Here is a 24,796-nt window from a genome sequence, read left to right on the forward strand (position 1 = left end):
AAAAATTGAAGGAAATAAAAAAAATTAATTTATTTTTAAAAATATTTTTAAAACGCAAAAACAACCAGATAATTATTTTAAAAAATTGGTTTAAGAAAAACACTATTAGTTGTGGCCTTAAAAAAAACAGGTTTACAAAAATATATTTTTGATTAAAATTATTGTGAGGTGGCTTTTTACATGCAAAAATAAATAAAAAACATGTATTTATAAATGAAAATCATATTATTTAACTTTTACATAACAAATGTTTGAAATGCTATTATAAATGAAGCCCGGTATATAAAATACAGGTTATTTGACTAATAAAATAATGCTTTTTATGTGATTGAGATTAAAAAATAAACTATCAAAATACTAAATTATGAGAGTGATGCAAAAGTTGAATTCAGATATTGTTAAAATCTTCAAGTTTCAGGTGTGTTCTGTATTATGATAATTTTTGTTTTTTATCAAATTATAAATAAATAATTATTTGGTTACCAGTTAACTTTTACTTTTTATATCGAACTCCGTATATAATTGTGTTTCAAACCTTGATTTTGTATAAACTAAAATAACATGTTTTTCATGGAGATTTGTTTTTTATTTATTTTACATGTAAAAAATCATTTCACAACAGTTTTAACCAAACATATATTTTTTAAAACCTAAAATTATTTTTTAAAAACGTATTTTAAAAACTTTTTTAAACTTCAACTACAAAAACTAAAAATAAAAAACACACACTTTTAATTCTTGAGTTGGTACCTAGGCATGGACCTGGTTTTTTTAACCCACTTTCGGAGAGCCGTGATCGCAAGCAGTCGAGTGCTTATACCTGGGCTAGAATAGTAATTAAGCATCTTGTACTAGGCCCATTTCATGATGGGATTTATTACAGTTTGAATGCGGGTGGCTCAGGCCAGAGTTTCAAAGAAGCTTCGGCCTTATCGGATAATTAGTGCTCCACTTGTTATTATCTCCTTCTAATATAGCGACACGTCATAAAAAAAATTATACTAAAAGTCTAAAATGCACGACCAGACAAGAAAAAAGTTTTATCTCAGTTCACGAAAGCTTGTTTAAGAACACGTGGTTGTTAAAAATAGGAATTCGTCACGTGATCGTTAAAAAAAAAAAATTAAAGGATCAGGGCATGTAATTTGTGTGTTTGGTATTGCGGTAGTTGTTGTGGTTGTGATTTGAAAAAAATTATTTTATAAAAAGTACTTTTAATTGAGGTTGGTTTGAAAAAATAGGTGTTTGGTTAAAACTGTGGTTAAAATTGAGGTTGAAGAAAAAGTAGTTTAATGTGTTTGGTTAAGAATGCTTTTGAAATTGAGGTTATAAAATAATTTTTAAAAATATATATTAATATTGATGGTTTTTAATTTAAATATTGTGGATTTAACTATTGTTATTACATCATGAAATAAATCATACTTTATAAATAAAAAAATTATTGTTCCATTAAACTATCTACAATTTCATTACGTACAAAATTCATCCAACAAAAACTACAAAATTAGATGAAATATTATCAGGAATAAAATTGCAGTACGAGTAAATTTAATTCACCTTAAACTAATTTTTGAAAAAAAAATATTATTGTTTACGTTCACGTGAACAGTGCGAGTGAAATCAATTAACTGCACTGATTTTTCGAAGAAAAAAAAAAACTGTTCACTGAACAGTAGAGTACTGTTCAGCATTGAATTGCTTTCTTTTTTTTTGCATTTCAAACGCAACAAACAGTGGGACCAATAAACAGTAACAAGCGTTTGTTAATTAACCAAACAGCTTGCAAAATGAAACCGCAAGAAACTGGACACTACCACGTAACCAAACGGGTTCTAAAAGGGCGGAGCTACATGTAAGAGATTTCCCCTCCAGATTTATTTTCAAAAAAGTTCATGTTAGTCCTTGATAGTGTAAGAATTTTGAATTTTACCCCTTTTTTTTCTAGACATTTGCTCCCTGCATTTTTTTTTCTAGTTTTCCCATTACCCCATGACATATTTGCTGAAGGATAATTTATTCAGAACAACTGTACATGAAAGACCATTTGTGTTTTATAATACAATTTTGTTAAAATCCAATATTGCATGATATCGTAATGCTATTTATACAACAATTCTCATCGAAATAGTATTTTTATTTTCTACCCCACTTAACTAGAATTCGAGTTTTAGCGTTGGCTTTCATCTATTGAAGTATTGATTAAATACGAGAATGTAAAGAATTGAAGTAGAGTTTTTTTAAAAAAATATTTTTAATGTCAATACATGAAAAAATCAAAAATATATTTTTAAACTAAAAAAATTCAGAAAATTGTAAAAATACTGTTTAAACACAAAGACACGGGGACGAACACTGTCTACCTTGTACAAAAAATTCTTGTGGATCATCGGTATTGGAGCTTCTTTCTAGTAAAACAAGTGAGTTATTGGGGACAAGGGAATTCGTGTGACGTGATGCAACTAGTTCCAAACCTCGACGGCCTGGATATTAATCACCAATAAATTAAAAGAGTAGGTTTTTTTTTTCTTTTTTTCATGTGTACCTCTCTCTTTAAATATTATTTTTTAAAATATTTTTTTTTCTTTTTCAATTAATATTTTTTTAATACTTAATTTATTTTTTTATTTCACTCTCGTGACATAGATTGCAGGTTTGACAAGTTAACACGGTTGACTCATATTTTTTTTTTTATAATCTCATCCTTTTATATTGAGTTGGTTATGAATTAAGTTTAATGATTTGTTTTGTTTGCTTTTTATTAGGTTATTCAGGCCTCATAACTCGAAAATAATGCTTAGCAGGTTAGCCCGAATTGATTTATGTTATTTTTTGTATCTTTTTTTTCTGATTAATTTTTTTTTAATTTCATTATTCAGTATTAAGTCGGTTGTGAATTGAGCTTCAAATTTGTTTCGACATGCTTTATATGAGAATATCTTGGTTTCATGATCGGGGTCGTGGTTTTAACATTTTAAACACAGCTAAATCAAGCTGTTTTTTTTCAAAGAAGTTATCTTGGTCCCATGATCCAAGTTGCGAATTTCATGAATTTACTCAATTGACTCTATTTTTTTTAATTGACTTTCCCCCATATTTTCATCATCTAATATTTTGTTTGTTTGAAAAATAAATTTCATGATTTATTTTGGTTTGCTTTTTATTAGCAAGTTAGGGATGGTACCTAACAAGTTAATTGATATTAACTTAGCTTTTTTTGTGTTATTTTTTTAATTATATTTTTTATAAATTTTATTATTCAATATTGGGTCTAAAATGGACGGTTGAGAATTAAGCTTCATAAATTATTTTTTATCTTTTTAACGCAAGGTTATTTTAATTTCATGATTAAAGTCACAAACTTGATAGGTTAACTCGGGTTAAATCAGATCAATTTTATATTTTATTTCTATGAGGTTATCTCAATCTCATGACCCATATAACGAGTTTAATAGATTGACTCGAGTTGTTTTTTATATTTTTTTAAATTATTTTTTTAATCTCATCCTTCAATGTTGGACCGATTAAGAATTGAACTTCGTAATTTGTTTCGATTTATTTTTCACAAGGTTATCTTTACTCATGCTAGCAATATATATATTTTTTATAAAAATTGACTCGATTAATGATACAGCAAGAGTATGTAATCCAGTGGAGACTTAAAGAAACATACAATTATCTCATTTCTTATAAATATAAAATCAAGAGAGGGAGGAGGGGGGACAACCAGCTTGCGTGGCATTTCTTAAACTAGACGCAAAAGCACTCCAAATCTGATTGAAGCCACCATGTCCAGAGCCAACGCGAGCAAGGAAATCAATGCATCGATTACCAGGGTGGTTCCTTGATATATCGGGCGATGTTCTGATATTTATTATATAATTGAATTTAATCCAACTTCTAATATTATATACAATATAAATCCGATCAATTCAGTAAAAAACTAGATCCAAACGGATGGGATATATTAAATTGAACTAAAATTGTTGTTGATATTACAAATATTTACATGATAAATATATTAATCCTCTTATTATTGCAATTAATGAAATTATATAAGATCCCTAAAATACATACCAAGGATAATGATATTATCTATTAAGTGGGAGTTAGATGTTTGAAATTTCTGAAGATTTTATTTTGAGATCAGTGTTTTCTGGATATATATATGATTTTTTAACCGGTTCAGGTAATTTTTTCTCCTGACCAAATAGCCAGGGCTCATCCATATTGTATCAATTTTATCATTCCCACTACTGAAAAACCACATCAGTCCTCGTCTTTTAGAGAGGAAACCGGTTCTGGTCAAAACCGTGTGGCTTGCCTTCCCAACCAAACCGGTTCATGTCTGCCTGCTACTTCTTTTTGCTACTTATCATGAACTAAACACAGAAACGGAAAGCATAGAAGAAGCTTCAAAACCCCCCAAAAAAAAACCACTCGCAGTGCGAGAATAAAAAAATGCCTTTTGTTTCCCAGATAAAAAGACAAACAGATTACAATCTCTACTCTTCAACTACTCCTATAGTAATCGACAATGGTGCCTCCAATTTTCGTATTGGGTAATTACAAAAAGAAAAAAAAAAGAAAAACCCTAGCTCTTATCACACCGAATAAATTAATATTAGTTTTTTTTTTAGATTTCTGCTCTAATTTTGTGATTTTGTGGTTGAAACAGATGGGCGGGGGAGAACGATCCTCGAGTTATTTTCCGTAACATTGTTCAAAGACCACGCCACAAAACCACTGGTAAATTACGAATGAACTTCCTTTTTTTCCTAGAAATATATATATTTTTAATTTGTTTTTGTTTTTGTTGTTGCTGGTGATGGTGGTGGTGTAGGTGAAACGGTTAGTATTGTTGGGGATCATGATACTACATTGTTGAAGTACTTCGATTGTAGTCGGTCGGGGCCTCGCTCCGCTTTCGATAGCAATGTTGTTTATCAGTTCGAGATTATGGAATATGTAAGCAGCTACTCAGAAGCACTATTTGGGTTGTCGAATTTTATTTACACTAAACAAATTGTTAAATAATATCTCATTGTTTTTTAACCTTTATGGCAAGCACGAGAGAGTTTATTAAAAATCTTACAGGGTAAAGACGCATGGTTTGCTAATTTATTCGCGTAAATATGTCAGGGGTGGGCTTTACTAATAATCAAATGTTTTGTTCTGTAGATTCTCGACTTTGGTTTCGATCGGCTGGGAGCAAATGGATCAGAGGTATAATCAGGAAGTTGTTTGATTAGAGGGATTAATATTTTTTAGGCTTCTACAATAAATTGCATGTAGTTTGTGCATTACTCAGTCTGTGTTGAGAAGTATTCTATTCTGCTATAGCTGCCTAAATTCAGGTTGGCAGCACCTAGTCACATGTAGCCATCTGTGATCTCTTTGTTTCTTATTGGTTGTCAGCACTTTGTTTTTTTCTCTTTCTAATCTTAATTATCCACAATGAAATGCGTGGCTTGCATGCGCGATCCTGGTTTGGGTGAGGGAATATGTTTGCCATTGATATGGATAGTTTATTAGATACTGTGAATCACTTTTTTTTGAACTTCTTTTCTGGTTTTAAGGAGCTAGGTTGGGACTTGATTAGAATCCCTCTCCCTCTTACCATGCAGAGGAGACTCTGGCACTAGTCTAAACACCCATCGGCCACTTTTTTAAGTTGACTTCAATTGAGTTGAGTGTGCCACACCATCCTGAGTCAATTGTGATAGTTTGAGATGATATCTGACATGTATAATATAAACTTCACGGCAGAAGCATTTGAAATGACTTATTCAGATGTACTTGGTGTTACCACAGTGCATGCATGGCAATTGATGCTGTAGAGTTCTGAGCAATTTATATATGCCTTTTCTGTCAGATTAATCAATGCATTCTCAAGACTGTTTCTTAATTTTTTGTTCATTTGAGCTCAGAACAGATTGATCATCCTGTCCTGATCACAGAATGCATACTCAACCCTGTTCAATCTCGCAGTAAAATGGCGGAGCTGCTTTTTGAAACTTACGGAGTTCCATCTGTAGGTAGGATATAGACTTTTGACTGTCCGTCATTAGAAAACTTTCCAGCTCCTTAAAGGAAATGTTTTTAACTCTCATTCCATGTGCATGACTATTCTAATTAACCTGGATTATTTTTGTTCTTTCATCACAGCGTTCGGTGTTGATGCTGCATTCAGCTATAAGTATAATCAACAGCATGGGATTTGTGATAAAGATGGGCTTGCTATTTGTCCAGGATTTACAACAACTCATGTTATTCCGGTATTGCTTAGTTGGAATATATTTGATCATAGTTTATTTGTATTTGCAATTCAAGTACATAAAACAGCTCTGCAAGGTTGCTGGTGCACTGCAGTTATAAATTGTTTAGTCAATAAGTTTTGGCTTGGGATTCTTTTTTAAGTGTCAATTATATGGAGGCTGGTAATGCATATCAAGATTGAATGGAACTGGAAATAGAAATCTCTCTCTCTCTCTCTCTCTCTCTCTCTCACACACACACACACACACACAGAGACCTACAGTGTTTGTGTCATTGCATTAATACGAGCTGCACATGTTTCTGTTGAAAGATGTATATTTATTTCTTACTGCAGCTGTTTCAGTATTTCTTTACCAGAAACAGTATCACTAAAGATGCTTTGTCAGACATCTTTCCATTCATTGTATCAATGTCCGTTTGAATCCCAAGTATTTCCAATGTTCTGGTCCCCATGATTCAATCTAACCCCCTATTTCTAATTGCTTTAAATTAATGGCATAACATGAGGTGTGTTTCTGTTCCCAGTTTATTGATGGAGAGCCTGTTTATAAAGGGTGCTCCCGAACTAATATTGGTGGATACCATGTCACTGATTACTTGAAGCAGCTCCTTTCACTTAAATACCCTCATCACATGTGAGTAATGTCCATCTGGACTCTGCTTCAATCTAATCAGTGCAGTTTATAATCCTTTTATGTTATGTTTTCCTTGTGCATGCAATAGGGCTCGGTTAACATGGGAGAAGGTTGAAGACCTGAAGATGGAGCATTGTTATATTGCAACAGACTATGCTTCAGAAGCTCGATTATTTCAGGCAAACTCATAATACATCATCTTTTGTTTCTTCCTGTTTTCTTTTTGAGATGGATAGCTGTTAACTTTTATAGTTATGTGACAGAAAGGGACCAAGGAAGCTGAAGAAAAAACGAGGTGTTGGCAGCTCCCTTGGGTTCCACCACCAGTTGAGGAGCCTCCATCAGAAGAAGAGATTGCCAGAAAGGCAGCTATAAAGGAAAGACAAGGTCAACGGTTGCGAGAAATGGCTGAGGCAAAAAGGTCAACGAGGATAAATGAGCTAGAGAACCAGTTGCGTGGCTTGGAATTCCTTTTGCAGCAGCTGGAACAAGTGGAAGAGAGTGAAATTCCATTTTTCCTGAAAGATACTGGCTATGTTTCCAGGCAAGAAATAGAAACTGCTCTTGCCAAAGCAACGCAGTCATTACGAAAAGTAAAGGGTGAGCCAAAGGGTGAACAGGCTGAAGTTGAAGAAAAGACTGATGAAAAGTATCCTCTTGTCAATATTCCTGATAACATGCTGACCCAAGATCAGGTATGCCTCTATACCAATTGGTTGATCCTATGCTTTTCTGTTGTGAAGTTTCTATCTCTGTTGTTTGTAGAATAGAGGTAAAAAATGACTTCTCATATCATTGTTGCGTCTCATCTTCTTGCAAAAGCAACCTCATGCTTTCAATCAGCTTGATATAAGTGATCACATTTGTCTTGATGGTTTAGTGATTGTTAGCTTTTCTCCATACATTCACTCTTTGATCGCCTTTCTTTACAGCTAAGAGAAAAGAGAAGACAGATGTTCCTTAAAACCACATCTGATGGCCGCCAACGAGCTAAACAGAAACGTGTTGAAGAGGACCTGGAACGAGAAAGGAAAAATCAGCTAGATGAACAAAAACGCTTGTATGTACCTAGGCTCTTGAATGCTTCTTTTATTTAGTTCAGCTTAGCTTTTAAGGAGAAAGTATTTAGGTTTGGTTTTATTGTTAAGCAAACAGGAGAAGGGAAATGGGAAAACTGGATCTGGATTCAAACTTGATGCATGGTTTTTATGTGCAATTTGCTCACTTAACTGCATGACTAGCACTTTGAATTCCATAAAACCATTTTTTGTTTCACATTTTGTAGATTTTAGTGAAACTAGCTGATTTGCTACATGCCTATGTACCATCTCTTGGTATTGATTATTTTGTTCTTTCTGTGTAGAGAGAACCCAGAGCTTTATCTAGGAGAAATGCGTACTAAATACAAAGAACTCTGTGAGAAAGTTGAGCAGCGAAAACGACTCAAGACAAATGGGAACCACTCAAATGGAAATGGTATGTCTGGTGGTGTTGGTCGCGGTGAGAGATTGAATGCTGCCCAAAGAGAAAGGATGCGCCTCTTAACAACAGCAGCTTTTGACCGAGGGAAGGGTGAGGATAATTTTGGTGCCAAAGATGAAGATTGGCAACTTTACAAACTGATGAGCAAAGATAACGATGATGATGATGAGGGGCCAGATGAGGATGAGACAGAGCTTGCCCGTGTATCTTCCAGGCTTCAGGTAAGATTTATTTATTCTGGTATATGGACCAGCTGCTTCATTGTTCTTACTTCTCACGTCCTGTTCTTGATGATTCAACTCTTGTATGGGGAATTACATAACTTATTGATTATTGACATGGCAGGAGATAGACGCAACATTTGTTCCCAAGCCAGAACCAGGGCCCTCACAATCAGCTGCTGACATGCCACGGTCTCGTCCTCTTACCAAGGAAGATTTCCAAATTCTGCTCGGGGTTGAAAGGTTCCGATGCCCTGAAATTCTGTTTCATCCCAACTTAGTTGGAATCGACCAGGCAGGCCTAGATGAGACGGCTGGGGTCTCAATGAGGAGGCTATCATCCAAGGACCAAGTCTTGGAGGAAAGACTGACCAATTCAATTCTGATGACTGGTGGAAGCTGCCTTTACCCTGGTCTGAGTGAGCGCTTAGAAGCTGGAATCCGAATGATTAGGCCATGTGGGTCACCTATAAAGGTGGTCAGAGCACTTGATCCTGTTCTTGACGCTTGGCGCGGGGCTTCTCTTTATGCTGCTGCAGTTCAATTCCCACAACAGACATTTAGTAGAATGGATTACTTTGAGAAGGGTGAAGATTGGCTTCGCGGATACCAATTTCAATACACTTTATAATCATATTGTCACACTCGTGTACTTGAATCTTCATATGAGATGGCTGCAAATAGATCCCAATTTGAACAAATTATTGGACCTTGGCAGTTCATGCCATATTTTGTTTCTGCCACTGCTAAACACTGACAACGCTATTGATTTTTTTTTTAGCTAGTTCTATATTTGCTCTGCCATGAACTCAGTTCTGTTTCAAGTCTTAACTTTGATATTTCAGTTATCAACTCAAACCTTCATATTATCTCCAGTGGAATTGTTTGCCCAGATTGTCTTCTAGCTCAGCCTTTCAAGGAAAAACAGTTTTTGTTTTCTATTATGCTTACCGTAGATGCGGGCTGGATTCTTTTATCAGTGATAACAGCATGGCATAGGTCAAGCATTCCATCCTAGATCGGCTCGATTAAATATTCCAGAGAGGATCAGTGGTTTGGGGGCTTTGGGGGCATTGTAAAAATATTATTTTAATATATTTTAGTATAAAAAGTATTTTAAAAATTAAATACTTTAAAAATTAATCAGAACTACTACCAATCAGACATCAATATTTAAACACACCCGGTCTTCTCTCTTGATGTTAATTCTTCCCTTGAAAAAATTGATGACATTATTTACAAGAATAAGATTTTATACTGTTGCCAAGATATCACAAAATTAATATAATTTTAATTTTACTCCGAAGATCTATCTCATACTATATTAAATTGATTTAATAACTCAAGGGAGAGGAATTTACTATAGCATATTCTATTATAGTAGTAGATGTTTTTTTAAATATTTTTTATTTAAAAATATATTAAAATAATATTTTTTTATTTTTAAAATTTATTTTTAACATCATCATAAATACTAAAAAAATATAATTTTTTTTTAAAAATTTAAAAACTTTAAAAATATAAAAATAAATAAACTTTCATTTCAAACAACCGACGACAGATACAGCTCTAAAAAAAAAAAAAAAAAAAAGAGCTCGACTCAAGCAATTGACCGTTAGAATCTTGCACCATACACATTAATAAATAAAAGAACTTCAAACACCCCAAAACCCCTTTTCTCTACCAGCTCCGCTCCTATCATCCCCTACCCAAATTCGACCGTTGCAAATCTTCTTCCACGCAAAAGAACCCTGAAACAAAAACCCTCCATTGAAAAGCCCTCTCTTTCCTTCCACAGGGAGAGGCCTTTTCAATAATCTTCACCGCTTATCAACAAAATCAAAATAGAAAGAATACCATAGCTCAAGATTATCGAAAACATCAAGCAAATATGGATTCTACACCAAGAAGAAAGAGTGGCCTCAACCTCCCATCTGGGATGAATGAGACTTCTTTAAGACTGGAGACCTTTTCTTCTTCAAGTTCTTTTAGAGCAGTCACATGCGTATCATCACCAAGAGCAATATCAAGCTTATCTTCACCCTCAAAAACCTCTTCTTGTAGTGATAGATTCATACCTTGCAGATCATCTTCAAGGCTACAAACTTTTGGACTCATAGAGAAAGGATCTCCTGTTAAAGAAGGAGGCAATGAGGCGTATGCAAGGTTGTTGAAATCTGAGCTTTTTGGGTCTGATTTTGGTTCCTTTTCTTCTCCTGCAGGTGGTCAAGGAGGGCTGGGTAGTCCTAGCAAGAATATGTTGAGGTTCAAGACTGATCATTCAGGCCCTAATTCGCCGTATTCTCCTTCAATTTTGGGACATGATAGTGGGATTTCTAGCGAGTCTTCTACTACTCCTAAGCCACCAAGAAAAGTCCCTAAGACACCCCATAAGGTAAGTACCGAGTTTTTTTTTTCTTCCAGTTTTTGTTTGTTTTTTCAGAGAATCGTGGATAAAGAAGATTGTTTTGAACCCCTTTTGTTTTAATTGGTTTCGATAAAAAATATTGAAGATTCAGTCCAAGAAATGGTAAATCATTGAAGGTTAATTTTGATGCAGGTTTTGGATGCCCCATCACTTCAAGATGACTTCTATTTGAATCTTGTGGATTGGTCCTCACAGAATGTACTCGCAGTTGGGCTGGGAACTTGTGTCTATTTATGGACTGCATCAAATAGTAAAGTAAGTTTGACATTTCAAGGTTCTTAGCATGTTGACAACCCCAAGAATTTACTCAATCCAATGGAAGATTGTCTACTAAGTACTATCTTTAGATGCGAATTTGCTATTTAAAATGGAGCCGACCAAGTGTTTCAACCTTTTTTGTTATCTTGTTCTCAGGTGACCAGGCTGTGTGATTTAGGGCCTAATGACAGTGTATGCTCCGTGCAATGGACCCGGGAAGGCTCATACATATCAATTGGCACACATCTTGGTCAAGTTCAGGTAGCTCTAGCAGTCTAATTAGTCCCAAATCTTGCATTATTACGCGATTCATTTTGATTGATGATCTATTGTCGAATGCTTTTTATAGGTGTGGGATGGAACACAGTGCAAGAGGGTCCGAACCATGGGCGGGCATCAAACAAGAACAAGTGTCTTGGCTTGGAACTCTAGGACACTAGCATCAGGAAGCAGGGACCGCAACATACTTCAGCATGATCTTCGAGTTTCTAGTGACCATGTTAGCAAGCTTATTGGTCACAAATCTGAGGTAGAGTCGAGAATTGCATAAATGGTTCAGCTCAACAATTCCTGACTTCACACCCCCAAATTATATGGACTAAAATTACTTGCACAAATGGGAGTAAGAAGCCCTTCTAAATTCTCATCACTTTATCCAGGTATGTGGCTTAAAATGGTCTCATGATGACAGAGAACTTGCATCAGGTGGAAATGATAACCAGGTAAAAGATAACTCCATTTTTCTTGCTCACAATATAAATTTGTTTAATAAATAGATTCGGATAGAATCTTTATGAATTCAAATCAAGTTTTCCAATTGTTAATCCGGATCTAGATCCTATCGGATTCGGATATTTGTCTCATTTAAAATCATGCTTTGATGTAAAATGAATTTCAAGTACAGTACATTAATAAAGTATGTTATGATCCTATACAGCATGTTATTTCTTTTTAAAAAAATCAAAATATCTCACTAAATGATTCTAATAAAAATTTATATTAAAGGTCAAACCTAATTTAAATTAGGCAAGAAGTACAAAAAAAACTAAAAGAGAGAATAATAAAAATCCCAATGTTTTTCCAAAAAAATCGAAATAGATAAAAATTCAGATTGTATCAAGACATAATAAATTAGAAACATAAGCATAATAATGAATCGGATTCAGGTCATTGACGACAGCCCTACCAGTGGTTAGTCCCTTTTTGTTTGAGTGTGTATTAATGTGTATCTCATCAAATCAATGTCCTGTTGGTGATCAGCTCTTGGTATGGAACCAGCACTCGCAGCTACCAGTTTTGACATTGACAGAACACACAGCTGCTGTCAAGGCCATTGCTTGGTCACCCCACCAGAGTGGTCTCCTTGCATCTGGAGGTGGAACTGCTGATCGATGTATTCGCTTTTGGAACACCACCAATGGTCATCAGTTAAACCATGTTGACACAGGAAGCCAGGTTTATTTATTATTCTCTTCACTCTGCTTCATTTTCACTAGATTATGGAACCAACTTCATAGAACAAATTTGCAGTTTCCTAAAGCCCTCTTCTTACTGATTTTTCACTGGCTGACTGCAGGTCTGCAATCTAGCCTGGAGCAAGAATGTTAATGAACTGGTCAGCACTCATGGGTACTCCCAGAATCAAATCATGGTGTGGAAATATCCATCGTTATCCAAGGTATTAGCTAGGGCTATTAGTTAATTCTTTGTAGTTAATGGGTATCATAGCTGTCGCGCTAGTTCAAGATTTACAAGATTCATCCTGTTAAGAATCCGTTTTCGGTTTGTGGTATAGGTTGCAACTCTAGTTGGTCACAGTATGCGAGTCCTCTATCTTGCCATGTCTCCTGATGGTCAGGTACTTCAACATCTCCTCCATTTCTAAACATTACTTGCAAAAATATATTTCAATTTTGTTTCTTTATTCATGAGTACACTAGCAATAAATTTTTTTGAATATTGAATAAATTTGTAATGTCTAAAACTCTGTTCATCATGTAGACAATAGTAACTGGAGCAGGGGATGAGACGTTGAGGTTTTGGAATGTGTTTCCATCTATGAAAACGCAGGTAAGCAGGAGTGGTAGCAGAATCCATTTTACAGGTTGTTGTAACATGTAACCTGCCTGCCTCTGTATTAAGCCTCTTTTACCCCTTCTGTGGTTGCAGACACCAGTGAAAGATACAGGACTTTGGTCATTAGGAAGAACCCAGATTCGGTGACAGCACCACGCAAATCTTAAGCTAAATTATATTATATTGTAAATGCATATACTCAAATTCCAGAGGTTGCCACTGCGACGTGCAGGAAGGAGTTTGATCTCTTCCTTTTCTGCCCGAGTTCGAACTTTGACTGGTTTGCTAAATTATACTGTTGAATTCGAACAGGATTTGTATAGTGTACTTGTTTTTTTTTTTCCTACACACCTACATAGATTACAGTGTTGTGACGTCATTGTATAAAGCAATTCTTACAAGTCTGAATTTTATGGTTTTTTTCTTCCTGTTGTCTCTCATTTTAGTGATTGAAATTGATTACATCAAACTTAATAGCAAAAACAGAAGCACTGTTAACGAAGAAGAAAAGTTTTTATGTGTATGGATCGTGGTACATCAGAAGATACACAAGAAGAGTTCCGCTTTCCCTTTCACCAGCAAAAGCTCTCGATTCACTTTTCCTGTGTTAAACCAAGAAACAAGAGAATAGAGTTCCACTTTTCCTTTCACCAGCAAGCTCTCGATTCTGTTTTCCTGTGTTAAAACCAAGAAACAAGAGAAAAATCGCCTACCAAAGAAAAGTCTGCCTAAGACAGCAGACCTTGACAAATCAAATAAATCTCTCTCGATGAAGACCTCGTGGCCTTGGGCCTCAACCATGATGCCTTTCTGAAGAGTGGCTTGCAAATCCGGCTAAATTCTGCAAGGCAAACAGTTAAATGGAAGTAAGAAATGTACTGATACCACATCTACTGGTATCTGATCTGCTCCATAAACATATTCCCACCTTTGTTATCCTCACTCTCTAGAAGCTTAATTACTAGGTGTCCACCTGGTTGCAATATACCATTATCATCTGCAGTGCACACAGAATCATTTAACAGCCTGTCTGTTCTAATCTCATCAAGATGAGCTGTTGCTGCTCGACCTACAGCCAGACCAAGTGCTTGCATTCCTAACTCTGCAGATAAAGCTGCATCTCTAGTTGTGATACCAGAAACCAAGGGACACATGTCTGAGAGTACCACAGAAAAACCCTTCTGCTGCATAACACACAAATCAAACCAAAATCAGTAGATCCACAAAGACAGACAAGATACATGGAGAAAAGTTTTGCTTTCAGAGAAACCAAGGTAAACCATCAAGTTGAAATTCAGTACAATTCACTCTGTTAATAATGGAGATAAAAATGGCTCATAAGAATGATGTTTATCACATCATGAGTTTTAGATAAAAAAAATGTGTATAAGGGTCCATAAACATGTTTATCACATGGAGAAAAGTTTTGCTTTCAGAGAAACCAAGGTAAACCATCAAGTTGAAATTCAGGACAATTCACTCTGTTAATAATGGAGATAAAAATGGCTCATAAGAATGATGTTTATCACGTCATAAGTTTTTGATAAAAAAAATGAGTAAATAAGGGTCCATAAACATGTTTATCACATGGAGAAAAGTTTTGCTTTCAGAGAAACCAAGGTAAACCATCAAGTTGAAATTCAGGACAATTCACTCTGTTAATAATGGAGATAAAAATGGCTCATAGAATGATGTTTATCACACCATAAGTTTTAGAATAAAAAAAGTGTGTATATAAGGGTGCATAGAACATAGATTAGGACCTCGTGGGACCTTCAACCTTTTAGAAGGTTAGGAACCGGTTCAGGGTGCGATGGTAAGCCTTATTTCTTAAGAGCATCAAGAGTTCACTAGAGCTTAATGGAAGTTAATTAATTCCCTTCGTTGTTTTCAAATCACCTACCTCGAGATGATCATACATACGAAAACAAATAGTGCAGCTCATTGCATCTATTTTGCAAATGATTCTAAGATTAAATCCTAGTTCATCAGAGCAAACCAGATAAGCATTCTAAAAACAAATTACTAAAAAAGAGGTGGTAGCAATTCATATAGAGAGGAAAGAGGTAAAAAGTTGACAAAGATGTGAAAATTAATTTACATAATTAAAGTACTACCCGAGGAGAGAGTGCCCTAACTTGGTTTTTGGGGAGTTTCATAACATCAGCACAAACAGTTTGAACCCTTGAATCACAGTAAAGAGGAGGGACTTTCACCTTCTGTTCTGCATATCCCCACATTTAAAATCAATCAAACGTGGTATGGTATAATTCACTTATCAAAGAAGCCCAACTTTAACCTCTTCGATTCCAAAAAAAATAACAGTTTCAACACAATGACCAAAATCAAAACCTGAAATACAAAGAGCAAGTGAAGAACACACCTTGAGATCAATACCCACAACAGCCCCACCATTCTTTAGAGGACCCAAGCTCTGGCAAGCAACCTGCAATGATATTATTATGTTATATAAAAACACCAAGAACAACCTTAAACGAACAAAAAACATAGATGTTGTCCAAACCCCACAAAAGAAACATTGAAATAACACTAAAAAGAAAGAGACGAGACCTGGAGCCAAGCACCAGGAGCACAACCAAGGTCAAGAACAGAGGAACCTGGGGCTATCAACTTGTGTTTTTTTTGTATCTGAAGAAGCTGATTTTTTAATTTTTTTTTGCAACAAGTAGCAAGAAATTGTGTGCAAGTGAATTAGTAGAGAAAAGTGAGATATAAAAGAAATGAATGGAGTGTTAAGTTTGGTAAGAAGGTTTAAACCTTGAAAGCAGAACGAGCAACATATCCAAGGCGTTGAGCTTCTCTGTAGAAGAAATCCGGTGTTCCTGCTCCACTCATTTTTCTCTCCAAAACCCTGCTTTGCTTTTGGAGGCAGACAAGGGTTTTTGTCAATTATTACTTAGAAATAAAAGTTTAAACTCATAAAAAAAAAATATATCCATTATATGGGCTGGTTATCAGAACCAGTTGTCCGACGCAGGGGTAGTGGACTCCTATATGTTTGGGCTCCCAGCCCACCTTTATACATTGGACAGATTCATTGGGCCTTTTTGTTTTTTGATTTTAATAATTTGAGAATTTAGTAACTTTATTTTTTAAAATATAAAATAATATTTTTTTTAAAAAAAAATTCTTGACATCAATATATGATTCAAAAATATATATATAAATAATTTTAAACAAAAAAAATTTAAATTCTTAAAAACCACAATGCGTTCCCAATAAAAAAAAAAAGTAAATGTGTTATGATGCCTTTTAACATGGCTTTGGAACCAATTTCTCGTTTCATCAACGATAAGAATTTATTTGTTTTAAGCTAAAATAAATTAATTTGGTATGGTTAGGAACAGAGGCTGAGCTAGGATTATTTATTAGGGAGGATCAAAATTAATATAACAATATATAATATTTGTTCAGTAGTTATTGTCGAAACAGGAAGAATCAAAATAAGTTGAATCAACCTGTCAGCTAGTGGATAAATTGTTGATTTTTCTGATTCAACCAATCCTTGACATAAATCAGCAATTGATGACATGTTCTTTAACTTTGGATGATTGGGTACATGATTGGATGACATGTTCTAAAATCAAAACATATATCGTGAGAAAAAATTGATAATTTTGGTGGCTATGTTTAAAAAAAAATAAAAAAAAATCTAAGTATAATCAAAACAAACCAATAAAATATATCTAATTAATTAAAAAAATCTCCATAACAAGAATTCAAAAAACAATTGATAGAACTAGCAGATCTGAGAAAAAAATAAGCAAAAATGGTGGAATTATAAAAAAACCTCATCAAATTATTAACAAACATCTCAAAACAAAACAAAAATATGTTTTAAATTTAAATTACCTTGTTTTATTTGATGAAAGATAAATTAATTGGTGGCTCTACTTCAATCTTTTTATAGAAAAATTTTACTCGTGATTTGTATTTTTATCGGCTATAATATTTATATTAGGGCTACACAAGGTAATGACATTATATTTTTTTCTTTTCACATTGATAAAGAGTAAATCAAAAATCAAAAATAAAGTTACATTTAATTACAGTTAAAAGGCCACCTTTTTTATTTCCAGCTCACAATTAACCCCCCCCCGGTTAGGAAGATAAGAAGAACAGATTTATGGTAGCATGCATAACTAGGACTTGTCTGCAGTCTTTTCATCTCAGCTACAAACAAGTGTATTAAGGAGAACTTTTCTTTATGCCTTTACTTAAAGATGCATCGAACCGAGTTCTCATCAGAAGAACAAAAAAGATGTACTGAATTGTAATTAAAATTTTAGAATTCTTCTCCATCCTGCAAAATTACTCTGTTCCATTCCAAATTAAGGAATTTGAACCTGAACTTCTAGTGGCTCGGCATTCCAACATGTTTATCCCTGAGCCTTTAGTTTTTTGTTGAGTGGACAATAACCACGACGGACTTGTATCATAAGCAAAGAACACTGTAAAATCTATACAGGAGTAAGACCCGCATATCTTCTTGATATATTATCATCAGAATATCATAGCAACGAACATTACCATTTTTTTTTTTATTAATGTAGGTGTCTGGACCAGCTTGTGCGTACCTCGACTAATCTCACGGGCCATGAAGTTAACGACCGTGTAAACCTCCAGTGACCCTAAAGTTTGTGGGACTCGAACTGGTGACCTCTAAGAAACAAACCTAGAACCTCACAAATTGAACTACAACCCTCAGGGTTGAACGTTACCATTTTTGTTTGCGGAATTCTTACATGAAGTCACTTTGTTTTACATCATTGCCAGATCGTTAAGTAAAAATTAAGAAAAATGAAGTAATGATGTCTGCTATAACCAAACTCTCCGTAGTTGAATACTGAAGATGCATATACTGAATACTAAAAGTTAATTGATACCCTAAATAGCAAGTGCTCAGAAATTATCCCTTATCCCTTCCTACCTTTATACACACAATATTGAGCTTTCCACCGAGATATAAGATTTGACATTCTACTAGGCTGCAGCCTGCAGCATTTGTCTTATCATGTTAAGATTACATCATATTTTGCATGCTGGTAATGCATGACATCAGGTAATATAGCAGTTGTAGCGTAGCAGCTCTTTGCTGGTATATAAATATACGTACTATTACTAATAAGAGGTCGAGAAGAAGAGCAGATGACATAACAATGATGCTTCGCAATGATTATACATGAACTTGAAAAGGAAATCAAACCACCACTCTTTTCCTGGCAGCAATCAGAAATTTGATAATCGTTTTACTTCTCTTCATGTCAAGATGCATGTAAGGGCTTTCTTTTGCCTCTTTGGGGACTGAATCTAGCACCATAAACACCTGTGTATATCATCGTGTATGTCTTACAACGTGCATCATAGATTGCCGTAATGCGTCTCTTCATGCCGAAATGCATGAGATCAAGTAAACCCAAGATTTTGCAAATACATTCTATTATTCCCATTTATCAGGTCTTTAATAACATGAAATATTGGATGAATGGAACAATAATGCTGGGTTTACTTCGAAGTCCTTGTTAGCATGTGCATATTTAAAAATATTGCGTATAAAGTCAAAACTTCCTTAATTATACTGATGAAACTTCCCAAAGTAGAAGCTCTCTGCATAAATATTAGGAAAATCAGATTAAGAAATTCATGTTAACAGTTGACCTTTCATCCATTGAGTGGAGTGAACCCTTTTTCTTTTGTTTTTCGATTAGATTTATCTCCAATCATTCTCGTTTCCTACCCTTCCACATCAAGCTCGTAAACTTCTCTGACAAGCAAGTGGTTTTCACTTGTGAATTGCAATAACAAACAGGGTGCTTTACTTCAACCCTACACCACTCCTCTTCGTGATTGCATAAAAAACTACGAATGCCTCGAAAATGGAACAATGTGAATGCAAATAGGCTGTAGTTGATGGTGACATTTGATTGGGTCAACTGATAGATGTGTACTGATTGAACTAGACAGAAAACGACTGCTAAGCAACAGACAACGATGCATGCATTTTTTAACTTGGGTGCTGATTTTATGCTGTAGAACTTTATTAAAGATATGCTCCAATATCTGGGAAACGGGAAGGCATGAGTTAATAGGAGCCATTTCACAAGACTTTTGCTAAATTAGGCTAACATGGATCTGGTCAGATGAATCAGTATGCATTTCTGTAGATGATGGGTGAAGCTGCAATATATACAACATCTTATACAACAAAAACCAAGAACAAGAGTATTCTTGGTAGCAATTTCATTATTATATTTAGTAGTGTGAAAATGCCACACTTAAGAAGATAATATGCACAGGGATCACTTATAACTACAGAAACAAGATTGCTGCTTGAACAAAAAAATGTCCAAGTACAAGAAGAACCTGGGCAGTAATGCACAAACATTATCTTCTTCGACTGCAGAGACTCCTCAAAATCATCATGATTTCCACAACCCACTAGCGCTAACTTGAACATCATCACTGCTTACAGATATCTTTCCTTTAATTATGATACTCGAATTAGTGTTTGGAAATACACGTCAACCTGTATTTTTAAAAAATTCAAAATTTTATTTTTTTTATTAAAAATTAATTATTTTTTTAATATTTTGGATTGTTTTGATATAATAATCTTAAAAATAATTTTTTAAAAATAAAAAAATATATATTATTTTGATGCATTTCAGTATAAAAAACACTTTAAAAAATAACCACAATAACACTTTCAATTTTTGTCATATAAGATATGTCAGCCAAAACTCTACTCCCACCATCCCTGCCCGGCAAATAAGTAAAATCATTATCAATTTCTTTTCAAGTTCACTTCCAGTCCTGAGTGACTAATGGCGAGGTGATGAAAAGAAAAATAAGATTCTGTTTTTAATGGGAAAATTCCAGAACCTTAATTAACAAAGTTGATAGGCACAAGGGCACTATGTCAGCGACATGAAGGAGATTCGTGTCACCCTTCCTGTCCACAAGTAAATCTCAAAGCGTGATTAAGAATCAGGCTTCCAAGAAGAGAGTGCATAAACAATCCGACCCTTCCACCCTTGGAGCAACCACTGGCTATCTACATCGATTACAAAATCCTTGTGATGGAGAGCTTGCACCCTCTCCTTTGCTGTAGTAAAAATCTCCCGATTCACAGGGAGCTGCCTGAACCCAGCCCTTTGAATCCGCATTTGCCACTGCTTGTATGTCTCTGGCCTCTCGATCCTCTCTGCACCCTCACATGCAATGACATTCATTGCCTCCCACCCAAAAATATCTCTCTCAAAAAGAACCCTCTCTGGAACCTCACGAGGCACATTAGCCTCCAGCATGTCAAACAAAGTAGAGAAGTGGAAGAGGGCCTCTCGAAAGCGTGTGATAAAGAATGGAGCACTGTAGGCTCCATTCACAACTCCATGTATGAAAACATCTGGATTCATTTTCCTGATTAAATTGAGAACAGTATCTCTAGGACTCTCCACCACCAGTCTCATCAAGCAAGTTTCTTAATCTAAACAGAGAGTTCACAACAAGCACCTCATTTCTATCAATCTTGAGGTCCTCAATTTGAACGGTGTCCCACATTTGTGCTATAGCATTGAACTCGAATGGAACCTTGAAAGTATTCGCATAATTTTCTAAGCGGCGTCCTGTCTCCTCTACCCTTTCTGCTGGTCGGAAACCTGGATTTGGGAGATCAATCCCAGTAATCCGCAGCTTGGGAGGTCCTCCAGGTCTGGATGAGAGACGCTGAATAAGGCTGGGCCATTGGAAACCATACATAATTCCGAAATCAACAATGTGAACCCTCGTTGCATTCTCAGCTATCTTCTTAATTGTTATATTTGAGAAGAAATTAGACAGCTTCCTAAATGGACAAGCAGTAAGTACCATATGGTAAGCTTCCAAAACATCGGCAGCTGATGTCGGCCTGGAAATAAGTGCTTTGTAAATCTGGGTTCCTGAGCCAGCCAAACGTGCCTCAAGACCATCAGCAAAAACATTGGCTAGTCTCTGCATTGCATCCCCTGTTGGTGGAGCATTCTGTCTGATTTGCTTCAGCAGGTCAATTGCACTCCTCCGGTTATCTGCTGCAACAGCCTCTGCACAAAGGGTCAAGAGAGTTCTCAAATCCACCACATTCCTCTTACCTCCCTGCCTCTTACCTCGAGCTTTTCCTCCTTTTGCTTGTCCATTCTGCTGCACAATCTTGCTTTCCCCATTATGCAAGGCCGCTCGAATGGAAGATTCATCTCTTCCACAGTTGAGCAATACCATGTCAAAATCTGCTGGACTTGCAGTTGATTCAGAATAAACTGCAGACTGCTTGTTACTCCTAAATCCCTCTAAAGCCAACTCCTCAAGATGAGGACTCTTCTTTCTCCTCAAACCATCCGTGTGGTTCTCATTTTCATTCTTTTCCTCTGTCATACCTAACACATCCTTGGCATCTTCCTTCGGGTCTCTTAGAAACAGACCATTAATCTCCAAATCAGTGAACAGATCGCCGTTTGGAATGAACTTCCTCGCCTCCTCAAACCCTTTCTTAAACTGCATAACAGACTCACTCTCCCTAAATATCTCAGCAACCATATTAGGACCCACTGGAGAGTCAACATATCCATCAACAATAACAGTACTGTTACCTGAACTATAGGATGACCGGGAAGCAAACTGAGAAGCACGTCTCGAGAACTTGTACTCCCCAAGATCAACCAAGTTACTGCCACTACTGCGGCTTGTACTGCTTGTATAATTACTGCAATTCAAATCATGATTTTTATCTGGGCTTTCACGCGTTTGATCAAAACGAGGTACCGGGTATTTGGGTGAAGAAGGATACTTCTACCCAATAAGCTCATACAATGATTGCTCCGCAGCAAGAAGTGCCGCTGAAGATTCTTGAAACATGCATGTCTTGTCCTCCATTTCCTCTTCCATAAGCATCTGGCTAATATATTTCAGAACCACATCACTGAAATCAAAATCTTCATGAGAATCTACCTCTTGACTCATGCTTGGAGACACAACTGGCTGATTAAATGTTGAATCGGGCGGCAGATGAGGAATATTTACGTAGTTTTGGTTGACACAGTTGTTTTCCGACTTGAACACATTAACAAGATTCTGATCCAATAAAACAATTTGGCTTTCATTGCTAATTAAGTTTCAATTCATTTACAGAACCATATAAACCTCTTAAGGGTTGATCCATGATCATCAACACCTCAAAAATTTCCCAACTTCCAGCGCACTCCAAAAGGCTAGATGTTTCAGCCCGCAGAAATAATAATACCGCGTGCCAAAAGGCCAAAATATAATTCTTCAGTTTATATTCTCCAAACAAACAGCTGCCCAGTAAGTAATAGCTGTCACTAAGTACGGAAGTCTAGATTTTTATACCCTAATACCACCAGAAGTACACACATAAATGGTTGAACAGTCAAGAAAACAAAAAAAAAAATTGCAGACAGCATAGAAATCATCAAAGCTTTACTCCATAAGAAAAGGATGCTTTTCTGATCCAAATAAGTACGGAAGTCTAGATTTTTATACCCTAATACCACCAGAAGTACACACATAAATGGTTGAACAGTCAAGAAAACACAAAAAATAAAATTGCAGACAGCATAGAAATCATCAAAGCTTTACTCCATAAGAAAAGGATGCTTTTCTGATCCTCAAAACAAAAGCTTTGAAATCAATCAGCACGGTTTTTAAATTCTTGGAGAAAATAAATAATGAATGAATAGAAAAAAGTAGCAGAACAGAATTAAAAAGAGAGACAAAAAGTTCCAGTCTAGCAAAACTAAAAGAACCAAGAGAAAGCTAAGATAGCGAAAAGTCCTAACGGTGGTGATGATTTAAGGTGGCTGTGGTTTGGTTTGGAACAATCTAAGCCAACCAAAAGCCTGTCCTTTTTTATTCTTCAGCCCGTTCACTGTAATCACTCGTATACTGTTTTTTTTTCAGCCAGTACTTTCTTGTTTTATCAAGATTTGTTTTGATTAAAATGCTTGTCATCGTGTACTGTATCTTTTTCTTGCAAAGAAATTGGTGTGCAAATAGACTAATCATATACTGTTTAGTAAAAATATTGTATTTCACTCACGTATACATCCTAGCGAGATTCCACTGCACCAAATAGCTAAATTAAAGCTTGTTTGATCCATGTTTTTCTAATTTTTAATGTTTTAAGGTAAGGTTATACAAGTTCTTACATGATTATTTGAAAAACAGCTTTAACTCCATTATTTAACTTTGATTTAATGATACTGGTATCGATGTATGATAATTAATATTACGTAATTGCAATTGAGTGTTTGTGATTGCAATTTTTTTATTAGCTCTGGTTAAAAAAAACTTATTAATTAAATTGTTTTCCATTTTTTCTTGAAAAGTAGCAGCTGCCTTCAAGGTGTAAGTACTTCTCTTTTTCCATTTTTCTTCTTTATTCTGCCAATTAATAAAATTAGAAAATTAGAAAAGGTTTTTCACCTACGACCCTTTTTTTATATATATAAAAAAGAGGAAAACAATGGTTGGCAGCTCAAATTCGAGCATGTTTTCTTGGATACAGGCCTGTCAACAGATTCCTGCATGTGAATAGTGCACACTTAAAGTTCTCCTTGTCCTTCTCTTCGTATTTGGTATCTGGTAGCAGACCAGATGAAGGGCGCCGGGCCGTAGGCAAGGCATGGAGCCGTAGACCATAACAGCATGAAACACTTTTACGCCTGAAAATGATTGATGAAAGGGACATCGATATCAAGCAACAGTTTCCCTTACATTTGGTAGTTGTTACGGGGCGTATCTGACTGTGTTTAGCAGATAGGAACAGGAAGAAAAGAATGGGCTGAAGCTATAAGGCCGGCCCGACCAAATACTGAAAGCCCGGTCTGCGCAAGCTATGTTATGGAACTAATCTGACCAAACTGGGTCTAATGGAACAAGATCTTAATCTCAATTAGGAATTTGAATCTGGAAGGGCCGGCAAGAATCAATGCGATAGCGAGATTGAGCAGTAGTGAGGGGCGATAGCAAAGGCGTGGTTCATCCTCCAAGAGAAAGTAGATGCTAAGGTTCGGATCGAAGATCTTCGCAAGACGGCCCATGAATCTTGAAAATCGAGCGTGGGGCTTAAAGACCCTACCGCATTCCGGCCCCAGGGCATGGTACGGAAAGAAGAAGAATGCATCTAAAACAGAGTATACTGAAATTCAGTCTATTGCTAATTCAATTCCTTTCTTTTCAACATCGCACTCCCTTATTCCCGCGAGTCAACTACCCCGCTCCTTGTTTGGATAAATGCAACAACCTTTCCATTCGATCATGCTTACTTACGCTTAGCTACTGTGACGCGGGAATCAAGGCAGGCAGCTAAAGGACTACTTGACCACCAGAGCTAAAACTCCAGGAGA

General features: G+C 35.7%; 3 protein-coding genes and 1 pseudogene across 8 annotated transcripts; 2 read left to right on the plus strand and 2 right to left on the minus strand.

Annotated features, from left to right (window-relative positions):
- Positions 1-4,249: 4,249 nt before the first annotated feature.
- Positions 4,250-9,486, plus strand: LOC18102713 (actin-related protein 5). Of its 3 annotated transcripts, XM_024611164.2 has the most exons (12): positions 4,250-4,562; positions 4,679-4,749; positions 4,844-4,968; positions 5,182-5,226; positions 5,936-6,038; positions 6,169-6,278; positions 6,805-6,914; positions 7,003-7,093; positions 7,178-7,609; positions 7,847-7,974; positions 8,278-8,617; positions 8,742-9,486. In XM_024611164.2, the coding sequence occupies exons 1-12, from the start codon at positions 4,462-4,464 to the stop codon at positions 9,246-9,248; spliced, it is 2,163 nt and encodes a 720-aa protein (XP_024466932.2). In that variant the 5' UTR covers positions 4,250-4,461; the 3' UTR covers positions 9,249-9,486. The 3 variants fall into 3 exon arrangements, with proteins under 3 accessions (XP_024466932.2, XP_024466933.2, XP_024466934.2); XM_024611165.2 differs by lacking the exon at positions 4,250-4,562 and having other exon boundaries at positions 5,992-6,038; XM_024611166.2 differs by lacking the exons at positions 4,250-4,562; positions 4,679-4,749 and having other exon boundaries at positions 4,865-4,968; positions 5,931-6,038.
- Positions 9,487-10,245: 759 nt separating this feature from the next.
- On the plus strand, positions 10,246-13,807 carry LOC7483958 (protein FIZZY-RELATED 3). Its single transcript, XM_002315181.4, has 10 exons — positions 10,246-11,012; positions 11,178-11,300; positions 11,460-11,564; positions 11,653-11,832; positions 11,963-12,025; positions 12,564-12,758; positions 12,880-12,981; positions 13,099-13,161; positions 13,305-13,373; positions 13,473-13,807. The coding sequence occupies exons 1-10, from the start codon at positions 10,509-10,511 to the stop codon at positions 13,524-13,526; spliced, it is 1,458 nt and encodes a 485-aa protein (XP_002315217.4). The 5' UTR covers positions 10,246-10,508; the 3' UTR covers positions 13,527-13,807.
- A 66-nt stretch (positions 13,808-13,873) lies between these two features.
- Positions 13,874-16,317, minus strand: LOC7489566 (uncharacterized). Of its 4 annotated transcripts, none has more exons than XM_024609381.2 (6): positions 16,158-16,317; positions 15,951-16,037; positions 15,763-15,825; positions 15,518-15,598; positions 14,308-14,560; positions 13,874-14,220 (listed from the first exon to the last, which is right to left on the minus strand). In XM_024609381.2, exons 1-6 carry the CDS (start codon positions 16,233-16,235, stop codon positions 14,108-14,110), a joined length of 675 nt encoding a protein of 224 aa, XP_024465149.1. In that variant the 5' UTR covers positions 16,236-16,317; the 3' UTR covers positions 13,874-14,107. The 4 variants fall into 4 exon arrangements, with proteins under 4 accessions (XP_024465149.1, XP_024465148.1, XP_024465147.1 ...); XM_024609380.2 differs by having other exon boundaries at positions 14,308-14,563; XM_024609379.2 differs by having other exon boundaries at positions 15,497-15,598.
- Positions 16,318-20,113: 3,796 nt separating this feature from the next.
- LOC7489602 (scarecrow-like protein 14) lies at positions 20,114-23,249 on the minus strand (annotated as a pseudogene).
- Positions 23,250-24,796: the final 1,547 nt, after the last annotated feature.

Source organism: Populus trichocarpa, chromosome 10 (genome assembly GCF_000002775.5).
Source record: "Populus trichocarpa isolate Nisqually-1 chromosome 10, P.trichocarpa_v4.1, whole genome shotgun sequence".
NCBI classification, from domain to species: Eukaryota; Viridiplantae; Streptophyta; class Magnoliopsida; order Malpighiales; family Salicaceae; genus Populus; species Populus trichocarpa.

Coding starts and splice junctions, on each gene's coding strand:
- LOC7489566 (XM_002316241.4), bottom strand. CDS start 16,235: ATGAGTGGAGCAGGAACACCGGATTTCTTCTACAGAGAAGCTCAACGC. Junction 16,038..16,157: donor TTGCTCGTTCTGCTTTCAAG/GTTTAAACCTTC, acceptor TTAAAAAATCAG/CTTCTTCAGATACAAAAAAA. Junction 15,599..15,762: donor TTGTGGGTATTGATCTCAAG/GTGTGTTCTTCA, acceptor TATGCAGAACAG/AAGGTGAAAGTCCCTCCTCT.
- LOC7483958 (XM_002315181.4), top strand. CDS start 10,509: ATGGATTCTACACCAAGAAGAAAGAGTGGCCTCAACCTCCCATCTGGG. Junction 11,301..11,459: donor GGACTGCATCAAATAGTAAA/GTAAGTTTGACA, acceptor TCTTGTTCTCAG/GTGACCAGGCTGTGTGATTT. Junction 13,162..13,304: donor CCATGTCTCCTGATGGTCAG/GTACTTCAACAT, acceptor TTCATCATGTAG/ACAATAGTAACTGGAGCAGG.
- LOC18102713 (XM_024611164.2), top strand. CDS start 4,462: ATGCCTTTTGTTTCCCAGATAAAAAGACAAACAGATTACAATCTCTAC. Junction 4,969..5,181: donor AGTTCGAGATTATGGAATAT/GTAAGCAGCTAC, acceptor TTTGTTCTGTAG/ATTCTCGACTTTGGTTTCGA. Junction 7,610..7,846: donor ACATGCTGACCCAAGATCAG/GTATGCCTCTAT, acceptor CTTTCTTTACAG/CTAAGAGAAAAGAGAAGACA.